This window comes from Eschrichtius robustus, chromosome 15 (assembly GCF_028021215.1).
Source record: "Eschrichtius robustus isolate mEscRob2 chromosome 15, mEscRob2.pri, whole genome shotgun sequence".
NCBI classification, from domain to species: Eukaryota; Metazoa; Chordata; class Mammalia; order Artiodactyla; family Eschrichtiidae; genus Eschrichtius; species Eschrichtius robustus.
Window position 1 is genome coordinate 36,312,314 of NC_090838.1, and position 23,625 is coordinate 36,335,938.

The 23,625-nt window shown below is 42.6% G+C and overlaps 2 protein-coding genes across 2 annotated transcripts in view; one reads left to right on the forward strand and one right to left on the reverse strand.

The window, feature by feature from the left end:
- Positions 1-19,832, forward strand: part of DYNC2LI1 (dynein cytoplasmic 2 light intermediate chain 1) — a 71,524-nt gene extending 51,692 nt beyond the window's left edge. Inside the window, exon 14 of the mRNA XM_068564116.1 lies at positions 19,816-19,832. The gene's annotated coding sequence lies outside the window, so the exon portion shown is untranslated. The remainder of the gene's footprint in view (positions 1-19,815) is intronic.
- The window catches only part of ABCG5 (ATP binding cassette subfamily G member 5), a 34,530-nt gene continuing 11,121 nt past the window's right edge, over positions 217-23,625 (reverse strand). Inside the window, exons 5-13 of the mRNA XM_068564114.1 lie at positions 21,612-21,744; positions 19,920-20,059; positions 19,032-19,161; positions 17,976-18,189; positions 17,688-17,893; positions 16,735-16,873; positions 11,448-11,633; positions 1,449-1,561; positions 217-647 (exon numbers count right to left, since the gene is read on the reverse strand). Coding sequence (XP_068420215.1) covers positions 454-647; positions 1,449-1,561; positions 11,448-11,633; positions 16,735-16,873; positions 17,688-17,893; positions 17,976-18,189; positions 19,032-19,161; positions 19,920-20,059; positions 21,612-21,744 — 1,455 coding nt within the window. The 3' untranslated portion in view covers positions 217-453. The remainder of the gene's footprint in view (positions 648-1,448; positions 1,562-11,447; positions 11,634-16,734; positions 16,874-17,687; positions 17,894-17,975; positions 18,190-19,031; positions 19,162-19,919; positions 20,060-21,611; positions 21,745-23,625) is intronic.

Below are 23,625 nucleotides of genomic sequence, written 5' to 3' on the forward strand. Positions count from 1 at the left end.
TGTGCACGTAAATAGGGTTTTTAAATGAAAATGAAAGCATTCTTACCCAATTCTGCATGATGCTTTGCTTCAATCAAACCACAACTCTTGTTCTGTTACTTACAATCATTCAAATGTTTTCTTTTTTACCAAAGCCTTTATCAAATGTAAGCATAAGCTTTAACCTATTTTTCTGTGTCTAGAACAAAGAAAACAAATAGTCACACTAGTCTCCCATAACTTTATGAATTATTATTTACATCTTTGGACCAGCTCAGTCACAATTTCCAAATACCACATGTCCCTCCTGGAATAGCATTCAAGGCCTGCATGGATCCAAGGGGCACAGGGAGTCTTAATGGTTAAAAGTCTTACAAGGTACTATTAAGAATCACGTGACATTCTTATTTCAGAAATTCAAAGCAGTCATGTACATCTGGGAGCTTAAGTTCCATTTTGCAGCAATGTTCTTTACTATCTGCTAATGAGATAATCCCTGATTTTAAAAACAATTATTCCTAGGATGACAAGAACTGGGATAAATAAATACAAAATCAGAAAGTTGGCTGTGAATCTGGATGTTGCACCTGGGCAGGTTCTCTCAATGAACTGAATTCCTTGACTGAAGGCACACATTGGATTAGTTGACATAGAACCATTTGAGTTGCCTGCCAGGGAAAAGATTGACAATGTCAAATATGGTACTTGCAAGGTAATTTAATCAACACGTATTTATCAGATGCCCACTAAACGCTCAGCATTCTGCTAAGTACCCTTCTTCATGAAGATACAGGAAATTTTAGAGAGCCCAAATTCATTATTAGATGAAGCAATAGTGAGTGTTGGGGGCCTTGAAGATGGAAACGGGTTTGTTTCCATTTTGGGTGTATATTCAGTACCACAGTACTGATAAAAATTATGATCACTTAGCACTGAATATCCCAAGGTTACTAATGTTATCACCTAAAGATACATAAAACAACTACTAAATTCTGCCCTGTTCTTTAGGTGTCTTCACAGAGTGGCCTGGGATTTCCAATGGCCAGGAGGGCCTTGCTGTGCTCCCACTGCACTCTTGTGGGATTAGGGAACAGATTTTTGCCAAAAATGGCTTCACTCAGCTACATACTCTGTACATTTGGGGGAAGAAGAAGCCACTGCAGCCTGCTTCAACCTGTTCAGTAGGTATAGGAACTGATCCATCCAGAATACACTAGAGTTTACCTCAGTATACGTTAAGTCTATCATTTTCTAAAAACATCAGAGTGCCCTTAAGCTATTGACCTTTGACAAGTGACTAGCTTGACTACTGCTTATTATTTTAAATATCAGAGAAAATGTTAGACTCTTCAAAACAAAGTTTTAAATCTATTTTACAATATAGCATTTACTTAAAAAATATATTACCCTCAAGGAATTGTTTTTTTCAAACTAATATGTAAAAATAAATTCCAAAATTGAATACTTACCACAAGTGAAATTCTGTCCATAGAACTCATTGACTACAAGAATCTCAGAGCAATATTTTTGGAATGTAAAATAACTGAAGATTTTAAAAGGAAGGGGCATTTCTTCTGTGTTTCTTAAGAAAAAGCAAAAAGAAAGAAAGATGAACTTCAATAGGCTCTGGTAGCAGTCCTACCAAATGAAAAGAAAGGCAACCCTCATGTTTCCCAACAGGAATATACATAGTTTTTCATCTCTCATTATAAAAAGTATGTTCACTAGAAAAACTTCAAACTACACTGAGAAGTGTAAAGAAATACCACTGCCCAGAAATAACTATTGTTAACATTTTGGTGATATATGTAATGTGCATTTATAACATTTTACATAAATGGAATTAAACTTATCCTCTTTCCTAACCTGCTTTTTCAAACAAACGTATGCCTCAGACATCCTTTCAAGTCAGTAAGCATAACACACCATCATTTTTAATCACAGCTTGGTGATCCATTATAGTAGGAACCTTAATTTAACACACCCCTGTTGATGGATTGGTGTCTAATTTTATTGGTAAGCACCACTGATATAAACATAAAAGAAAACAAATAACACACCACATTAGCGGAGGATGTTTGTGGTTAAACAGATTTGAGGGTGCTAATGTATGAAGTGAGAACTATAATACAAGGGGAAAAGGATGGCGAGAACAAGCAGACATTCGTTGTGAAACCTGCTTCAGGAGAAACTTCATGCTGACCTTGTGGCCTTCTTAGTCCACTCAATAGCTTTTATCAACCAACAAATATGTATTACATTCTATTTGCGAGGCACTAGTTTTGGGTGCTTACGGAATTCAAAAGAAGCATCCTACCCCTAAAGACTCATAATGCAGTTGGGAGACATAAACTATATATTCTCAAGGCTATAAAAAATACACAGTGGTGAGCAATTTGTGCTTAGAAAGTATAGAAAACCAGTACTACATGTCCGTGATATTCTTGTATTTAGTATTTATGGTTTCACCAAGTGATCCCCAAACTCCATGACTTTAGGTTATTGGCAATTTTCTGAGGCACAAAGTTGAATTAGCCACATTGAGAGGCTGCTGACTGGAAAGGACAGATCGGAGTCTGGGGAGGATGTAGGGGCAGAGGAAGGACCCTCTAGGAAGGCAGAATGGTATGAGCACAGGCACGTGCGACTGGATGGGCTAGAAAGGCTGAGGATCCGAAGTGGGAGCGGCGGGAGGTGAGGTTGGAATGGTAGCCACGAACCGGCTCTTTCAGGGCCTTGCAGGCAGTTGGCATTGAAGGACCATGATAAAAGTCACATTGCAATCGATGTTTTAAGAAAATTAAAGTGGCACCAGCAAGTAGGATGGACCAGAATAAGAGTAGAGTAAGAACAGCAAAAAAGAGAGCAGGCCACAGCAGAAGTTCAAGGATGCGATGACAAAGGCTTGTAAGAGGATGATGGCCACGAGAAGACGGCTGCCCAGACGGCTAGAGTGTGAGGTAGGAGCCATGTGCCTTCATCTTGTACCATACCACACAAGGCAAACTCAAAAGCTCCACGTGCATCTGTGATCTGACATCAGAGAAGAAAACCAACGTGATTTGGTGACTGATCCAGTGTGTAGGCAGTCCAAGAAGAGAGAGTAGTCATTCATTTATTCACTCGATCCAAATATTTTTGGCAAACCTAATTGGTTAAAGGCCTTGGGCCGGCCACTGAGAAGAGCTATAATGATGAACGAGACACAGCTGCTGCCCTCAAGAGGCTGACTGCAACGTGAGCAGCATGTGATGGGCTGTGAGACCCAACAAAGGGGCCTTTCAGAGAGAGCTCGCCCTGCCAAGGGAACAACAGCCAGGCTTCGTGCAGGCGGCAGAGGGGGGACAAATGGATCAGTGAAAGACACAGGAGGAGAACTAGGCTGCGTCACGGCAATCCTTGCAGTACATCCGAGAGGGAGGAACCACAGATCTAAATTTACTGATGTGGGACCATCTACATTATATTGTTAAAAGGGGGGAAAAGCACGCATACCTTACTCCTTCACAATAGTATGAGCTCATTTTAATCAAAGATTATATAAAAGTCTAGCAAAATACACAACAAAATTTAACTCTGGGTTGTGATACTTCAGTTAACTTTTACTTAACTTCCTTATACATTTCTGTATTGTGTGCATTTTTCCCCCAAAGAACTTGCATTATTTTGTAAGCAGAAAGAACAACAAAGCTATTTCCACTTGTGTTTAAAGGAAGAGGCAGCCGAAAGTGCCCATGTTGCAGGCACTCAGTCAGGAAAGATGATGACTTGAGGGAAAATACATAAACTCAATGACTAGGAGGTTGATGTGGCCTTCAGGAGCACAGTTTCACCCCAGTGATGGAGCGGAACCCAGGTGAAGCCTTGGGATGTTGAGATCTTGCAAAGAACCCAACAGCATTTTGATAATGTTGGCCACTGCCCCCCTCTCAACAATAATCAATCCCCTTTCCTATAAACCAAATACGTGAAATAGTGCCAGACTGATTGCAGCATATAATGTTTCAAATATGAAAGAGGAGATGCTGCTGAAGACTGGGTCTGTAATTTGCTGGCTTGATCCCATGCCATTGGGGTGATCTTATCTGTGCATTTTTCATAGATGCTAACAAGCCAATTAAGCAACACAGACAAATACAATGTAATGGTGTCACTGTAAAAAAATATCCTCCCTGACTGGTCAAAACCGAACTCACTTGGCTTTATAATATCTCACCTTTTAATAACTCACTACAGTTTATGAAGTGTTTCCACGTTGCTGATCTCATTCGAGTCTCATGATCCCTTGAGGCAGGTGGGGCTGAGATCATTATCTCCATTTTATAAATGATGAAACTAATTTAGGTAGAAAAGTAACTTGCCAATAGTCACTTGGCAACTAAGTGGTAGGAGGAAGACTCTGACTGCAGGGTCGGTGCTGTCTCCAGGGAGCCACATGCCTCCTGGGAGAGTCTTTACAGTCGTGTAATCAGAGCAAAGTCAAGTCTGAGCTTAGTTTTCTTACCTGAATGTGGATTGCTCTGAGAGTTAATTAAACAAATAAATATGATTACATACAATAGCTGCTCAATAGCTTTTTTCTTTGATTTTTTTAAACATCTTTATTGGAGTATAATTGCTTTACAATGGTGTTAGTTTCTGCTTTATAACAAAGTGAATCAGCTATACATATACATACATCCCCATTTCTCCTCCCTCTTGTGTCTCCCTGCCACCCTCCCTATCCCACCCCTTTAGGTGGTCACAAAGCACCAAGCTGATCACCCTGTGCTATGCAGCTGCTTCCCACTAGCTATCTGTTTTACATTTGGTAGTGTATATATGTCCATGCCACTCTCTCACTTCGTCCCAGCTCACCTTTCCCTCTCCCAGTGTCCTCAAGTCCATTCTCTACGTCTGCGTCTTTATTCCTGTCCTGCCCTTAGATTCTTCAGAACCTTTTTGGGTTTTTTTTAGATTCCATATATATGTGTTAGCATACGGTATTTGTTTTTCTCTTTCTGACTTACTTCACTCTGTATGACAGACTCTAGGTCCATCCACCTCACTACAAGTAACTCAATTTCGTTTCTTCTTATGGCTGAGTAATTCCATTGTATGTATGTGCCACATCTTCTTTACCCATTCATCTGTCAATGGACACTTAGGTTGATTCCATGTCCTAGCTATTGTAAATAGAGCTGCAATGAACATTGTGGTACATGTCTCTTTTTGAATTATGGTTTTCTCAGGGTATATGCCCAGTAGTGGGATTGCTGGGTCCTATGGTAATTCTATTTCTAGTTTTTTAAGGAACCTCCATACTGTTCTCCATAGTGGTTGTATAAATTTATATTCCTACCAACAGTGCAAGAGGGTTCCCTTTTCTCCACACCCTCTCCAGCATTTATTGTTTGTAGATTTTTTGATGGTGGCCATTCTGACTGGTGTGAGGTGATACCTCATTGTAGTTTTGATTTGCATTTCTCTAATGATTAGTGATGTTGAGCATCCTTTCATGTGTTTGTTGGCAATCTGTATATCTTCTTTGGAGAAATGTCTATTTAGGTCTTCTGCCCATTTTGGATTGGGTTGTTTGTTTTTTTGATATTGAGCTGCATGAGCTGCTTGTAAAATTTGGAGATTAATCCTTTGTCAGTTGCTTCATTTGCAAATATTTTCTCCCATTCTGAGGGCTGTCTTTTTGTCTTGTTTATGGTTTCCTTTGCTGTGCAAAAGCTTTTAAGTTTCATTAGGTCCCATTTGTTTATTTTTGTTTTTATTTCCATTCTCTAGGAGGTGGGTCAAAAAGGATCTTGCTGGGATTTATGTCATAGAGTGTTCTGCCTATGTTTTCCTCTAAGAGTTTTATAGTATCTGGCCTTACATTTAGGTCTTTAATCCACTTTGAGTTTATTTTTGTGTATGGTGTTAGGGAGTGTTCTAATTTCATTCTTTTACATGTAGCTGTCCAGTTTTCCCAGCACCACTTATTGAAGAGGCTGTCTTCTCTGCATTGTATATTCTTTCCTCCTTTATCAAAAATAAGGTGACCATATGTGCGTGGGTATATCTCTGGGCTTTCTATCTTGTTCCATTGATCTATATTTCTGGGTTTTTGCCAGTACCATACTGTCTTGATTACTGTAGCTTTGTAGTATAGTCTGAAGTCCAGGAGTCTGATTCCTCCAGCTCCATTTTTTTCCCTCAAGACTGCTTTGGCTATTCAGGGTCTTTTGTGTTTCCATACAAATTGTGAAATTTTTTATTCTAGTTCTGTGAAAAATGCCATTGCTAATTTGATAGGGATTTCATTGAATCTGTAGATTGCTTTGGGTAGTATAGTCATTTTCACAATACTGATTCTTCCAATCCAAGAACATGGTATATCTCTCCATCTATTTGCATCATCTTTAATTTCTTTCATCAGTGTCTTACAGTTTTCTGCATACAGGTCTTTTGTCTCCCTAGGTAGGTTTATTCCTAGGTATTTTATTCTTTTTGTTGCAGTGGTAAATGGGACTGTTTCCTTAAATTCTCTTTCAGATATTTCATCATTAGTGTATAGGAATGCAAGAGATTTCTGTGCATTAATTTTGTATCCTGCTCCTTTACCAAATTCACTGATTAGCTCTAGTAGTTTTCTGGTAGCATCTTTAGGAATATCTATGTATAGTATCATGTCATCTGCAAACAGTGACAGCTTTACTTCTTCTTTTCCAATTTGGATTCCTTTTATTTCTTTTTCTTCTCTGATTGCTGTGGCTAAAACTTCCAAAACTATGTTGAATAATAGTGGTGAGACTGGACAACCTTGTCTTGTTCCTGATCTTAGAGGAAATGCTTTCAGTTTTTCACCATTGAGAACGATGTTGGCTGTGGGTTTGTCAAATATGGCCTTTATTATGTTGAGGTAAGTTCCCTCTATGCCTACTTTCTGGAGGGTTTTTATCATAAATGGGTGTTGAATTTTGTCAAAAGCTTTTTCTTCATCTATTGAGATGATGGTTTTTCTCCTTCAATTTGTCAATATGGTTTATCACATTGATTTATTTGCGTATATTGAAGAATATATTGAAGAATCCTTGCATTCCTGGGATAAACCCCACTTGATCATGGTGTATGATCCTTTTAATGTGCTGTTGGATTCTGTTTGCTAGTATTTTGTTGAGGATTTTTGCATCTATGTTCATCTATGTGATATTGGCCTGTAGTTTTCTTTCTTTGTGACATCTTTGTCTGGTTTTGGTATCAGGGTGATGGTGGCCTCGTAGAATGAGTTTGGGACTGTTCCTCCTTCTGCCATATTTTGGAAGAGTTTGAGAAGGATAGGTGTTAGCTCTTCTCTAAATATTTGATAGAATTCGCCTGTGAAACCATCTGGTCCTGGGCTTTTGTTTGTTGGAAGATTTTTCATCACAGTTTCGATTTCAGTGCTTGTGATTGGTCTGTTTATATTTTCTATTTCTTCCTGGTTCAGTCTCAGAAGGTTGTGCTTTTCTAAGAATTTGTCCATTTCTTCCAGGTTGTCCATTTTATTGGCATAGAATTGCTTGTAGTAATCTCTCATGATCCTTTCTAATTCTGCAGTGTCAGTTGTTACTTCTCCTTTTTCATTTCTAATTCTGTTGATTTCAGTCTTCTCCCTTTTTTTCTTGATGAGTCTGGCTAATGGTTTATCAATTTTGTTTATCTTCTCAAAGAACCAGCTTTTAGTTTTATTGATCTTTGCTATTGTTTCCTTCATTTCTTTTTCATTTATTTCTGATCTGATCTTTATGATTTCTTTCCTTCTGCTAACTTTGGGGTTTTCTTGTTCTTCTTTCTCTAATTGCTTTAGTTGTAAGGTTAGGTTGTTTATTTGAGAGTTTCTTGTTTCTTGAGGTAGGACTGTATTGCTATCAACTTCCCTCTTAGAACTGCTTTTGCTGCATTCCCATAGGTTTTGGGTTGTCGTGTTTTCATTGTCATTTGTTTCTAGGTTGTTTTTTTTTTTATAAATTTATTTATTTACTTATTTTTGGCTGTGTTGGGTCTTCGTTTCTGTGCAAGGGCTTTCTCTAGTTGCGGCGAGTGGGGGCCACTCTTCATCGCGGTGCGCGGGCCTCTCACTGTCGCAGCCTCTCTTGTTGCGAAGCACAGGCTCCAGACGCGCAGGCTCAGTAGTTGTGGCTCACGGGCCCAGTTGCTCCGTGGCATGTGGGATCTTCCCAGACCAGGGCTCGAACCCGTGTCCCCTGCATTGGCAGGCAGATTCTCAACCATTGCGCCACCAGGGAAGCCCCTGTTTCTAGGTATTTTTTGATTTCCTCTTTGATTTCTTCAGTGATCTCTTGGCTATTTAGTAGTGTATTGTTTAGCCTCCATGTGTTTGTATTTTTTACAGTTTTTTTCCTGTAATTTATATCTAGTCTCATAGCATTGTGGTCGGAAAAGATACTTGATACGATTTCAATTTTCTTAAATTTACCAAGGCTTGATTTGTGACCCAAGGTATGATCCATCCTGGAGAATGTTCCATGAGCACTTGAGAAGAAAGTGTATTCTGTTGTTTTTGGATGGAATGTCCTATAAATATCAATTAAGTCCATCTTGTTTAATGGGTCATTTAAAGCTTGTGTTTCCTTATTTATTTTCATTTTGGATGATCTGTCCGTTGGTGAAAGTGGGGTGTTAATGTCCCCTACTATGATTGTGTTACTGTTGATTTCCCCTTTTATGGCTGTTAGCATTTGCCTTATGTACTGAGGTGCTCCTATGTTGGGTGCGTAAATATTTACAATTGTTATATCTTCTTCTTGCATTGATCCCTTGATCATTATGTAGTGTCCTTCTTTGTCTCTTGTAATAGTCTTTCTTTTAAAGTCTATTTTGTCTGATATGAGTATTGCTACTCCAGCTTTCTTTTGATTTCCATTTGTATGGAATATCTTTTTCCATCCCCTCACTTTCAGTCTGTATGTGTCCCTAGGTCTGAAGTGCATCTCTTGTAGACAGCATATATACAGGTCTTGTTTTTGTATCCGTTCAGCCAGTCTATGTCTTTTGGTGGGAGCATTTAATCCATTTACATTTAAGGTAGTTATTTATACATATGTTCCCATTACCGTTTTCTTAATTGTTTTGGGTTTGTTATTGTAAGTCTTTTCCTTCTCTTGTGTTTCCTGCATAGAGAAGTTCCTTTAGCATTTGTTGTAGAGCTGGTTTGGTGGTGCTGAATTCTCTTAGCTTTTGCTTGTCTGTAAAGGTTTTAATCTCTCCGTCGAATCTGAGTGAGATCCTTGCTGGGTAGAGTATTCTTGGTTGTAGGTTTTTCCCTTTCATCGCTTTAAATATGTCCTGCCACTCCCTTCTGGCTTTCAGAGTTTCTGCTGAAAGATCAGCTGTTAACCTTATGGGGATTCCCTTGTATGTTATTTGTTGTTTCTCCCTTGCTGCTTTTAATATTTTTTCTTTGTATTTAATTTTTGATAGCTTGATTAATATGTGTCTTGGTGTGCTTCTCCTTGGATTTATCCTGTATGGGACTCTCTTCACTTCCTGGACTTGACTATTTCCTTTCCCATGTTAGGGAAGTTTTCAACTATAATCTCTTCAAATATTTTCTCAGACCCTTTCTTTTTCTCTTCTTCTGGGGCCCCTATAATTCGAATGTTGGTGCATTTAATGTTGTCCCAGAGGTCTCTGAGACTGTCCTCAGTTCTTTTCATTGTTTTTTCTTTATTCTGCTCTGTGGTAGTTATTTCCACTATTTTATCTTCCAGGTCACTTATCCGTTCTTCTGCCTCAGTTATTCTGCTATTGATTCCTTCTAGAGAATTTTTAATTTCATGTATTGTGTTGTTCATCATTGTTTGTTTGCTCTTTAGTTCTTCTAGGTCCTTGTTAAACGTTTCTTGTATTTTCTCCATTCTATTTCCAAGACTTTGGATCATCTTTACTATCATTACTCTGAATTCTTTTTCAGGTAGACTGCCTATTTCCTCATTTGTTCGGTCTGGTGGGTTTTTACCTTGCTCCTTCACCTGCTGTGTGTTTCTCTGTCTTCTCATTTTGCTTAACTTACTGTGTTTGGGGTCTCCTTTTCGCAGGCTGCAGCCTGCACGTTCGTAGTTCCCGTTGTTTTTGGTGTCTGCCCCCAGTGGGTAAGGTTGGTTCAGTGGGTTGTGTAGGCTTCCTGGTGGAGGGGACTGGTGCCTGTGTTCTGGTGGATGAGGATCGTCTTTCTGGTGGGCAGGACCGTGTCCAGTGGTGTGTTTTGGGGTGTCTGTGACATCATTATGATTTTAGGCAGCCTCTCTGCTAAACGGTGGGGTTGTATTCCTGTCTTGCTAGTTGTTTGGCATAGGGTGTCCAACACTGTAGCTTGCTGGTCGTTGAGTGGAGCTGGGTCTTAGCATTGAGATGGAGATCTCTGGGAGAGTTTTCACCATTTGACGTTACGTGGAGCCGGGAGGTCTCTGGTGGACCAATGTCCTGAACTCGGCTCTCCCACCTCAGAGGCACAGGCCTGACACCTGACCAGAGCACCAAGACCCTGTCAGCCACATGGCCAGGTACGTGGGGAGTTTCTTGCCTTTTGGGAAGTCTGAGGTCTCCTGCCAGCATTCAGTAGGTGTTCTGTAGGAGTTGTTCCACATGTAGATGTATTTCTGATGTATTTGTGGGGAGGAGGGTGATCTCCATGTCTTACTCCTCTGCCATCTTGAAGGTCTCCGGGCCCTTTTCTTTGATTTTTAAGTCAAAGAAACAGAGCTGTCTTCACATTTTCTCAGGGACCCATAGTTTACTTACTGGATCCCACTCACATCACCCACCTGAAACCACTTTCACCCTTCTAAAATTTTCTGCCCTTCCTGCTACTTTTAAAAAATGTACAATATGTATGTATGTGTACATATATTTTTTCTTGGTTATAAAATAATGCTTGTCCATTATAGAAAATTCACAAAATATAGGAAAATATGAAGAAAATTAAAATAAGTATCACCCAGAGATAACTACTGTTTACATTTGGTGTGTTTCCTTCTAATCCTGATGCTTTCTTGAGCAGTCTTTTATCCTGCAGGCTCTTTTCTTATCTGACTATTCTTACTTTCTTAAAGTAACTGAGAATTGAGAGCTGGAATAGAAACTCAACAGTGCCAGGGAAGAAATGAACTAAATGCATGCTATTTAGCCTGTAATAGGCTATGAGTATTTCTGGAGGACAGCTTGGTTTTCCTCCTCTTGTTATAATGGCCTATGACATGTGATAACATGCTTCAATTGTCATTTCCTGATTCTCATTTTGAAGACGTTTTATTTAACAAATAATGAACAGTTCAAAGTCTAAGCAATACTGACTAGGAAGCACTATAAATACTCTGGACTGTAAGGTGATAGAATATCACACAGAGCTTCTCTGTAATGCCTTATAATAATCACTATTAGGTGATCATTAACATCAAATCATACCAATCTAAATCATTTGAATTATTAGATCTTACCTCAGGAATCCAGAGCCCACAAGCACCCCAGCAATGCAGAGCAGGGCCACCATGCTGTTGACCACATTTGGGTTTTGGACCACACCAAGTAGCACAAGAGTTAGAAATTCACCAATTAAGTGGGGGGCCAAGATAGCAGCAGAGAAAAATCCAAATCTGGCAGCCTCAGGGTATAAGGCCAGAGTCCTAGAAAAACATAAGGTCTTTAGTTCCTCTCCAAGGGTTACCATTTAAGAAAAATTCCACACTTGATTTCTGTGGATAAATCCATGGTGGTTAAGTGGGTGGGAAGAGTCTGCAGGACAGGCCAAACTCCCCTTTGAAAGGCCTTTTCGGAACAGGGGCAACATTTGAGGCCATTTAGTCCCTCAAATTGTTTCTGTTGGCCCCAAGTCAATGGAGCCACCTTTTCCTTTTTACAGCTCCTCAGCTCTCACAGAAAAATACTAATACTCAGAGGATGGTCACAACCAACTTCAGTAAGTAGGGCTGAACTGTCCAGGCTTCTCCATAAGCAACCACATTCTGCCTGGCTGGCACTGCTCCCACCCTAGCTAGCCTACTCCCCTAATGCTAAGGACTCACCCACCTGCTTCTCAGCCCCTCCTTCCCTGAACCTCATCCTTGTTACATGGGGTTACTGCCAGAGTGAAAACCCTTCAGTGCTTTCATTCTCCAACGGATTAGCCCTCCCCAGACCTGTTCCATTCCATTCTTGTCTTTTATTCTACCAACCCCTTCCACTGATTTGACCTTCATGTTCTTGTAAACAAGCTACCCTATATCCGTGCCCCTTAACCTCTTACATTCCTTTCACCAAATAGCATTTCCCTGGTGATAGCACGTCCTCAACAACCCTTAGACATGGCTGCTCTTTCTTCCATTTGTAGAGTAAGTAAGAGGAGTTGGCATGTCTTACACTCACCCCTCCCTACCACTCTTCAAGGCCATCTGCCTTTCCTCCTATACAAATCAGGAAGTTGGCTTATACTATTAATTCTCTGCCTCAAGGCAGTCCTCTGTGACTTTTAAGACATTCTCTCACCTTTGATGATTTTGTAGCTTTTAGACCAGGGTCAGTTTTGCACTCCTGTCCACCATCATTATCCTCAAGGTTTTTAACCTTGATAATCCATCAACACCAGTGCCTCCTAATTAGGGAACCTGATCAATTCCAGTGGCTCCACCCACCTAATCTTGATCACTCACCATGTCTTGGATTTAAATGTTACTTGTTACTCAAAACTGTTCCACTTCCAAGATTTCACATTCTGAAAATGCCCTTTCTGATCATGGCCTCCTCCTGTCTCCCATTTCCCCAAAGCCCTCAATGCCTCAGATCCTCATCCCTTCTGCTATTCTTTGCCTTACCAATCCCCACCTGGGGACCTTGCTCTCTCAATTAAGCTGTGCTAATTGGATCCACTCTGCCACTTTGCCTCAGCTGATTCCTGGACCCCCTAATTCTTCCTCATTGCTTATTGGGTTCCAATGTCATGTCTCATCATGGCTAATAAAAACTTCTACTTTAAACTACGCCCTCTTCCCAGGGAATTTCAAACTCTCTCCCCAGTGCTCAGCAGATGGATTTACCTCCCATTTTGTGAATTTCTATCTTTATCTTCCCTACTTTGCATCTCCTCTCTTTCTCCCTGTCTCTATCTCTTACCCCATCTTTGCCAAGCTTTATCCTGTCTACTTGCATCCTTGGTACTATGTTAATCTGATTTTCCTATTTCTGCCTTGGTCTAATCTGGAAACTTGATCTGCGAATTACCCAATTTTTCTGTAGTTTCACCTACTCTCAATCTAATGGTTTTCCCTAATGGTCTTACTTACCGTATTGTAAAATAACCACTCCTTGAGTCTTTTAAGCAACTGCCCCCTCTTCATCCTCTCCTGTACTACGAAGCTTCTCAAACAGCACCTGCTTCTCCCTTGTTCTCACTCCCTGTTCCCTTGTAAACCTGACTGGCACCCCCACCACTCTACTGAACCTCTTTTTTGGAAGAGCACCAATGACCTCCAAATCCTATGCCTCACCTCCTTGAACCTCTGCAGTACTGAACAGGTTCACTACACCTTCTTGAAACTCTCTCCCCTCTTGCCTTCTCTGATGCTGCCCGATCCTGCTTCTCTTTCCACCTCTCTAACCACCTCTCTGCCTCTCTCACCAGATTGCTTTCCTCTTCCCACCCTCTGAATGTGCCTCTTAAGATATTACCCTCAGACCACTTCCTCCCTTTCTGACATTCTCGCCTATAGAATCCATTCCCAGGCCTCTACTCTCACTCCTCTTGCCTTTTCTTTCTACACCAACCTATTGTGCAAACCTCAGATTGACATCTCCAGTTGGGTGTCCTGTAGCATCCCAGATGCAACATACTCAAAACCAAATCCATTCTCTTTCCTGGCAAACTTGATAAGGATGCTGTCACCTTCCCATTCTCCCAGGCTGAAAACTCAGGCATCATCCATGACTCTCTTTACCCCCAGCAAATCCATTCCATTTCTGAGTCCATTCGATTCTACTTTCCCAGCATCTCAAAGTGAAACCCCCTTTCTGTTGCCACTGCTGCTCTCTTCACCAGAGCCTCTGCCTTTCCCAGACTGTTACCAAGGCTCCTCACTGGGCTGTCCAGCATCTCTGCCCTAACTCTCCAGTCTGAGACCAAAGTGATGCCAGCCTCACCCCCCAGAGTCCAACACAGATGGGTCACTCCCTGGGGATCAAAATCCTCTACTATGTACTGGAATCTAATCCACTTCAGCCCCTTAGCCTGGCATTCAGCACCTCGCCTACCAGGCTCCAAGGCTGTCAGTCATATTTTCCATTACTCCTTCCAATCCTCTTTTCCCCACAGCACAACTGAATTTTTTCTCTGGAAAGGTCTGGTGTGTTTTTGCTTCTGAACCTATGCACCTTCTCTTTCTTCCCCTGAAATACCCTTGCTCCCTTTCCATCTACTCAAATGTTGCTCATCTCTCAAGTTCTCCTTTATAAAGCCTCCAAGAGCCCCTCTCCCCATCCAGCCAAATTGACCCTTGGTCTCCCTTGTAATTCACTGTGATAATGAATGTGAGATGGGGAAGAGACATTCCCCATCGGTGCCTCAGCTTCCTCGTCTTCAAACAAGGATAATTAATAATGCCACCTTTATAGAATGGTGGCAAGGATTACATGAATTGATATATTTAAACCTTTTAGTGCCTGACATAAAAGCAAGTGCTCAGTGTGTGTCAGCCATTATTGTTATTATATTCCTCAGCATAGTGTTTGTGCTTCTTTATTATATTAATCTTACACTTTCTTGAATTAAAGTCATCTGGAGATTTATGTCCATAATCCATCATCTGAAATACTTTAGGGCCAGATGTGTTTTGGAATGCGGCAATTTACAGATTTGGGAAAGACTTTTGCGTAGATCATACTTGCTGCAGTGGGGTCTGGGACTCCACCTGTAACATATCTACTAAACAGGAGTGTTGCTGTGGGAAAAGTACAAAGAACCTCATGTTGGTTCAGATCGGATTTTGCTACTGAGTGAGTTCAGGTCTGATGTGCTGCTAAGAGTCAGAAAACACTCCGGCTTTCAGGGCTGTCTCAGTTCAGAATTGCAAGCTTGAGGGCAGCCCCTTCAGTTTACTCCCCTTTAAATCCCCAGCTGCACCTGGCAGTGTGCCTGGCACCTAGTAGGCATTCAACAAACTTTTCTATCATTGAATCAAAGTATTTGCTACATTGCTAACAGCTGTGCTGCCACTAGAAATGATTCTGTGTTTTTGTCAAAAAGAGTCATGACAATACTGAACCTAGTTTAAAACTGCCCTGTTTTCTCAAATCGTACAGAACTCTTTCTCATGGGCAGTTTTACAAATATTATATGGTCTTCAAAATCAGTGCTTTGCAAATTTTAAAGTGCATATAAATCACCTGGGGGATCTTGTAAAATGTGGAATCCAATTCAGCAGGGCTGGGCATGAGATTTTGCAGGTTAAACAAGCCCCAAGGTAACACTGACACTGTGCTTCGTGGGCCACATTCAGGAGCAAGGTTCTAAATTAACAAGGTTCTCAATTTCCAACCAACCTTGGCTTACTCAAAAATGGTCAGTTTTAAAAAATCTGCTCCTGGATCATTTAGCCTAAACTAGACGGGCCTGTGGTTTACATCACAGATCAGAGATTCAGCATGTTCCTGAGTGTCAGAGGATAAGGAGGCTTCATCAGGGCCAGCAAGGAGGGTCCCTGCCATGTGGTCCCTGCCATCGCCCTTAGTTGCGAGAGTCCGCCCTCTTGCTAACCAGAGCAAGCAGCTTTGCCTCTGTCACTCCCCAGGGTGACACCAACGTCTAAAGAGTCTGCACAATAAGACCTTCTAACTCTTCATCTTGGAGCTCAAACTAACCAGGCCCTCACTTATCTTCTACTTGTATTTCACTTGATTCATAATAATTATTCACATCATATATCATGGGTCTTTATACTGGTTATGGGTAGGAGCACCTGCACATGAATCTAGTGGCCTAAAGAAAGACAGTGTCTCCAGAACCGCCTGAAGTCCTCTCTTGGAACGACAAGCTGGGCACCTTTCACTACTGGAAACACAGAATGCCGGATGATTCCCCCCATCTTTTCTTAAGGGAAAGCCAGAGGGATTAGGGAAGGTACATCTCCCTATGACAACAAATCAACAAATAACTCTACACATTTTCAGATTTGCATCTGTAAAAAGTTCTATGAAATAAAAAGCACTGTCTACAAACCATCAATCAAAACCCAGCATCAAGGGTGCTTCATGGTTCTCCAAAGCCCTCTTCCCATAGTCACTCTTGATTCCTCCACCCCCCATCACCGCAGCCCAACTGCGATGGCCCAGGTCGGTCAAATGAAACCTCAGGCAGCGTTGCTACTCCAGCTCACAGCAGCCTGGGAGCCATGCTGAGCTGGGCGGACAGCCTCGCTGCCTCTGCACCTGGTCCCAGCTACTCCAGAGCCCTCCCCTCAGGCCAGGCCCCGCAGTGAATGTGGGACAGGCTATTCCCTGGTGCATGTAGTCTTGCTGGTCTGCTCTCAGGTCCCGTGTGGCCCACAGTGGGGTTCCTCTCTTTGTCCTGAAGGACAGGACGTTGTACTGGACATTGGTGGGCAAAGACAGACCCTCCAGAGCAGAGAGCTGTTTACCCTGGGGCTCTCCCTCCACAGGTCCCACTGGCCATCTGGGACCCCACCATCTGGGAAGCATGGCCCGGGAAAACTGAAGGCCTCTGGACACCCTCTTCCTTACCAGTAGCACACGCTGCAGAATATCATGGTGGCAATGACACTGAAGGGGAGCACGTGCAGCACGTAGGCTAGCAGCATCTGCCACTTCTGGTACAGGCCATCCTCGCTCTCCTGATCGCTGACGGCTCGCAACACGGGAACTGGGCATGGAAGGCAGGTTTCGGAACAGCCGGTCACCACACAGCTGGAGGAGGTGGGGTGCTAGCCCAGGCTGAACTTGAGATCTATCAGCACTGGATGGTGAGGACCAGCTGGGGCCCCCTGGTCATGGAGAAAAGGAACCTGACATCCATAGAACTATAAATACCCCCACCCCAGAAATCCACACTCTACCTGAATTACAATAGGATTACAAAAGCTGTCACAGTTTATTTCCGTCTCTCTAAAGTGGTGGGGAGGGGTGTCACCAATTCAAGAACACACATGCAAAAGGGACACAGATGAGTGACGTGAGGCACTCTGTCCTCTTTTCATGCAGGGTGTTGGCACAGAACATCAGGCAACTAGGTATTGCTTCGGGACTCCCATTGAGTTTGAAAACTGGGTGTCGGCTGTCCTAAAATAGGCTCCAAAAAGAACGTTAACAGTGCAAAGTTGGCCAGGCATCCGGGCCCCCATGGGCTGTGCCTCCTAATGGATAAGAGAAGATACCAGGGCTGATCTTCTAAAAACTCTGCCCAGACTCTGCCGCATCAGTTCCTCATAACTTCATGCTTCCCTGGATCCTCAGAGACCCTCAGGGAGATCCACTTGGTGAGCTAATTCCCACTAAGGTGTTACTAATACACGAGTTACCTTGTCCCAGAGAGAGAACCTGGAGGGGGCCAGGTTGAGCTCAGAGAAATACCCCTATAATGGTGGAGTCTTGCAAGGTGTTGGCTGGAGAAAGGAGATATTCAGGGAGAGAGAAGTTCCCCCGACCCCGGGGACCCACCTCCTGGGCAGGGCACTCACACAAGTTCACAGCGTTGAGCATGCCTGTGTACGGGATGGCACCCACAATCTGGTACAGGAGACCCACACGGTCCTGGATGGCACCCTTTAGCACGTCATTCTGGACCCGCAGAAGGAAGAAAACGATGAACAAACCCATGATCAGATTCTGAGTGAGACGCATAGTCACCGCCAGCTTATTTCTCATTAAGTTTCTCGTCACTCTCCTGAAAGCCAAACAACCCCATTTTAATTGCTTTTCTTTTATGGGTGGATGGCTACCTATCTAAAATGGGGTGAGGCTCTTACCTCAAGAGAACACACAGTTTAGAAAGGGCTCCAGGAGAATCTTTGGTTTTGAAAGGAATCACTGGTAATGTTTTCAGGTGTTTTGTTCTTTCAATATCCTCCAAGGTTTTGCGATACATTGCTGATTCTTTGTAGGCAGATTCAATCATCTGGACTCTCTTGTAGGTTTCTATTTCCCGTTCTTTGTTTTGGGTATCCACTGATGTCAGGTCCACTGAAATTTTTTTCCCACAAAAAAATGACTAATGTGTTTTTAAATGCACATATATACACAGTGACTAATAATATATGTTCCATCATTGATTTAGGAGTGCTAGCCATAATACCTCATCTCATCAAAATAATACCTGTTGTTAATGCCCACCTATAAAATCAGAATATTTTAAAGCTACCACAGCAGGGCCATGAGGATCGTGATAGGCCTGTCTGGGAGAATTCAGAAGTTCAGCTAATTTTTCTCTGACAAAGTAGAAGTGCACCATTTCAAGAGAGATCCCCGGGACTTCCCTGGTGGCGCAGTGGTTATGAATCCGCCTGCCAGTGCAGGGGACACGAGTTCAAGGCCTAGTCCGGGAAGATCCCACATGCCGCAGAGCAACTAAGCCCATGCGCCACAACTACTGAGCCCGTGTGCCACAACTACTGAAGCCCATGTGCCTAGAGCCCACGCTCCACAACAAGAGAAGCCACCGCAATGAGAAACCCGTATACCGCAACCAAGAGTAGCCCCTGCTCACCACAACTAGGGAAAGCCCGCGCACAGCAACTAAGACCCAATGCAGCCAAAAATAAATAAATAAATAAATAAAACTAATTTTTTTAAGAAAGTGAAGAGTAGTGGTAAAATGTTTTCAAAAAAAAAAAGATCCCCCACCTCATTCTGATAGGTCATCTATGGCAAGTTAATTGGCTCGGCCAAATTAATTTTTTGAAGAGTAAAAACACCAAAACAAAAGGAGAAATAAAACCCACTTGTGCTGGTGTCACCTAGGCAGAAATCTGAGATGATAAAGTTTAAAAAACATATATGATGGGGACTGTGAAAGAAAAACTTACTATAAAAATCAAAAGGGTTTGAATGTTCGGGACAAGGGTAACCGCAGCCACTGAAGAAATCAAGCATTTCCACCGGTGTCCCGCAGAAAACCAGCTCTCCGCAACTCAGAATGGCAATTTTATCAAAGAGCTGATTGAACGACAGACAGTGTTAGTGTGTAATCAGGTCACCATATCCTTATGTAAAATAAGTCTCAAGTAGTCAGTCCTTTGACTGTCTCAGCCATACATCAGTACTCTTACTGCAGCCAACGGAACCGCTCAAAATGCATCCCTCTTCCTTCCAGCCTGGGTTGCCACTGTGGGTCCTGCTGCCTCCCAGCCTGCACCCTGCATCATGTCTAGGATAGAGGACAGCTCATGGACCTGGTCAGAGGACCTGGGTTTGAGCCCCAGCCGTGCCCCGGAATGAGTGACCTTGGACAGAAAAAATTTTTTTAAATCTCAGATCCTCATCTATAAAAGGCAAATAATAGCTCCCTAAAAGGATCCTAGGAGATTAAGGTGAGATTTTGGGGAAGGAAATCTATATGATTTAGTGGAAAAACACAGCCTTGAAAGCCAACTGGAATATGAATGCCAATTCCAGCTTTTTATTAACTGTGATATTGGCTCAATTTTGTATCATTTCTAAGTCTCACTCTTCCCCTCTGTAAAGTGAAAATACTGGTACCCACCTCATAGGGTTGTTGTGTGGATTAAAAGAGCTAGTGTATAGAAGGTATTTGGTACATGATAGGTGCTGAAAGAACTGAGTGTCCATCCTTTGCCCTTCCCATATCAGGATTGCTCTGGTTTAAGTACTAATCTCTACTCCGAGATCCCCAGCCTGGCACACATATACCCACCCTGGCTGAGTTGAGCGGGAACGACAGACGTCCACCTCACCTGGAAGAGCTCGGAGCGGGGCTGGTGGATGGTGACGATCACGATGCGGTCCCTGCGAGCCAGCTCTGCTATGAGGACAACGATCTGATTCGCAGTCATGCAGTCCAGGCCTGTGGTTGGCTCATCAAAAAGCATGACCTCTGCGGCAAAGAAAGGTCAGACATCTGAGTCACTGCCGAGCCTGGGCTCTGTGCTCTAGCCTCGGAATTTTGAACAGTTCCTTATTGAACTGTCTTATCCCATCCAAACAGTGTGCAGTGAGCAGTACTTTAGCCTGAGCCCAGGAGAAAGCACCTGACCTGGAAGGGCCCAACTCCCAGCTCCAGAGCACACCCCAGCCTTAATCCTTGAAGAGACAAGGCAGCAACCACATCAGGCCTGTCATGGGGCACTATAGACTGTTTGGGCTCCATCCAGGGGACCCTAACAGGGAACGAGGGCTGGCAGGCTGGCACCCAGGTGTTTCTAAAAGGCTGAGAGGAGGCTGGTTAAAAAGACAAAATCTCACAACATGGATAGACCTAGAGATTATCATAGTAAGAGAAGTAAGTCCAACAGAGAAAGACAAATATGATATCACTTATATGTGCAATCTAAAATATGACACAAATGAACTTATCTACGAAACAGACTCACAGACATAGAGAACAGACTTGTGGTTGTCAAGGGGGGGTAGGGGAGGGTGGATCAGGAATTTGGGATTAGCAGATGCAAACTATTATACATAGGATGGATAAACAACAAGGTCCTACTGTATAGCACAGGGAACTATAGTCAGTATCCTGTGATAAACCATAATGGAAAAGAATATGAAAAACAATGTGCACGTATATATGTGTGTGTGTATGTATAACTGAATCACTTTGCTGTATAGCAGAAATTAACACAACATTGTAAATCAACTATACTTGAATAAATTTTTTAAAAAGACATAATCTCACTTCATGTCTAACACTTTCCAACACCAACTGCATCTTTGCACTGCAAAAAACTCTGACCTGTGAAACAAAGTCTGAGATGGGACAGGTATTTGGATTCTTTAGAGGGTTTAACTGTAGCTTATTTCTACCCAAAAAGTACAGGGGCTCTTAAGAACATTCCTCTTATTTGTTCTGAAAAGCAGGCAGTCTTGGTCTACCCCGATGTGAAGAAAGTATCTAAATGTATCATGTCCTCTTCCAAGTGTATATAAGTGGCAAGGTTTCCCCAGACAGTGGAGAGAATGAAGCCAGGCAGGAGAGGCAGGTGACTGGCTACCCCATCTTGACAGCCCCTCCTTCCAATATATATACTTTCTCAAGTATCACTTAAAGTCCTATTTTAATTCCTGCCGTTTCATAAATACTTCTAGTCACAGCAAAATTCCCTGGCTTTCCAGAGTAGACACGGTGGTGCTGCTCTAGTAAGAAGTAAGGAGGGACAGGACATTCATGGAAGACCCTAACTGAACATTAACACAAACGCAGTGCTTCCAAGTCCAACAGCTGTTTTGTACTTGGATGATGGAATCGCATCAGGAACTACTTAGATTTCCAAAGAAACTGGGTCCCCAGTTTGAGAAACCTCAGTGACTTCAGTTCCCAACCAACCAACCCCTTTCCAAATGGAGACTGTGAAGAAAGGGCTGAAAATGTCTGCAGACACGTGGAAGATGCCAGGCAGCAGCCAGTAGCAGTTCTGGGTCCCACTTACTGGGATCCTGGAGGAGCTGGGCTGCGATGGAGACCCGGCGCCTCTCACCATGGGAAATTCCCCCAAAGTTGTAGTTGCCAATCAGTCGATCTGCCACGTGGCTCAGACTCAGCTCTGCCATGACTGCCTCCACCTGTAAGAGACACAATGTCCAGGAAGGCTGGTCACTGCTGGGCTGTGTCCCAATTCATGGGCTGAGGATGGCAGGGGAGAGGCAACACACTTCCCTTGAGTGCTTGGGCCACTTCCAGACTCACCACATCCTAGGGAAAGCACGCCTATTACAAGAGAATCCAATTTGGTTTAAATCACAATATATGTATCAGATTAAAATAAATAATATTGACATGAATTTTTTTTCAAAAGTCCTTACAGCAACAAAAAACTGTTTCAACTTGCTTCAGGGAAAGTCAGCAGGAAACAATGCAGACTTTGTTGGACTCCTGTTTTCAGATGCTACAGTCAGTCCAGCCCATAGACAAAACCCCCCTAAGGCATAGTTACAATAGAGCTTATTTTTTTAGTCTTTGGTTTTTGAAACTTTATTATAATAAATGTTTTACATGTAAAAAAAATCAATTTGGTTTGAACTAAACCTGGCTTCCCCTATGTAACCCAAATAAGTCCTGGAGTCCCATGTGGCCCAATCTCACTGGGGTTTTGCATCAAATATAATCCAGCTATCAAAAGTAATTAAAAATAAAGCCAATCTTTACTGGAATCTCTTTAAGGACTTTAAAAGGAACCCAGTTTATAACTTACAGCCACACTTTTAAAAATTTCCTTTCCCCTAATTCTCCTCACTCTGCTTATCTTATACCCTGCAGCTCCCTGAAACCCTCTGCTTACTCCTCAACTCCCCAAAACAATAATCACTAAAAAAAAATTCTTTACTGACTCTCTAATCAAGAAGTTTGGCCTTTTCCCTCCCTCTCCCTCTTTCCTTCCTTAGCTTATCTCCTCACCAGAGGCCCTTTCAAAAATCTCTATTTCTGGCCCTCCCCTGACTGAGTACCCCTATCTGCATTAGGCCCTGGGGAAAGCAGAGAGAAAGAGACTGAGAATACTTATATATATGGTAATGAGTTTTGTTCCCATACATCTCTAATGAGATTGTGTTTCTTTTATAATGAAAAAAGAGGACTTCCCTGGTGGTGCAGTGGTTAAGAATCCGCCTGCCAATGCAGGGGACACGGGTTCGAGCCCTGGTCCAGGAAGAGCCCATATGCCGCAGAGCAACTAAGCCTGCGTGCTACAACTACTGAGCCTGTGCTCTAGAGCCCGTGAGCCACAACTACTGAGCCCACGTGCCACAACTACTGAAGCCTGTGTGCCTAGAGCCCGTGCTCCACAAGAGAAGCCACCACAGAGAGAAACCCGCACACCACAACAGAGTAGCCCCCGCTCACCACAACTAGAGAAAGCCCACGTGCAGCAACGAAGACCCAATGCAGCCAAAAATAAATAAATAAATTTATTTTTTTTTAAAATACCCTATTAAGAAATAACAGCAACAGCAAACTAAATCGGAGTAAAGGAGGGGATGATTTATGGAACAAAGTTCCAGAGGAGACAGGGAGTGGGATCAATAGATGAAGCTTTGACCAAAAGAAAGGGATACATCTGAAACAGATACAAAGGAATAAGAAGGAGGTTAGAAATGCGTAGGTAAACCAGTATGATTGTCTCTTCTTGCCATCAGAGTGGAAGGATTCTGGAATCGAGCTTCACTTGACATGGCAAGGTTTATGTGTTCACCAGCCAGGGCAGATTCCTGAGTGTCCCTTTCATCTGCTCTGCAACAGCAAGAAAGGAGTAAAGCTTGCCCCTCCTGGCTCAGAAGCAATGGACAGAGGAGACCTTCACTTCATCTGTTTCAGATGTCTCTGGCTAGAAGCCCCTCCCATGTTTTGCAAACACTGCTGGGAACAGAATTCACAGAGTCTTGGAAGGGACCACTGGGATCATCAATCCTCTCCATGCTATGTGATTTCACATAAACTGATTCGTTCCT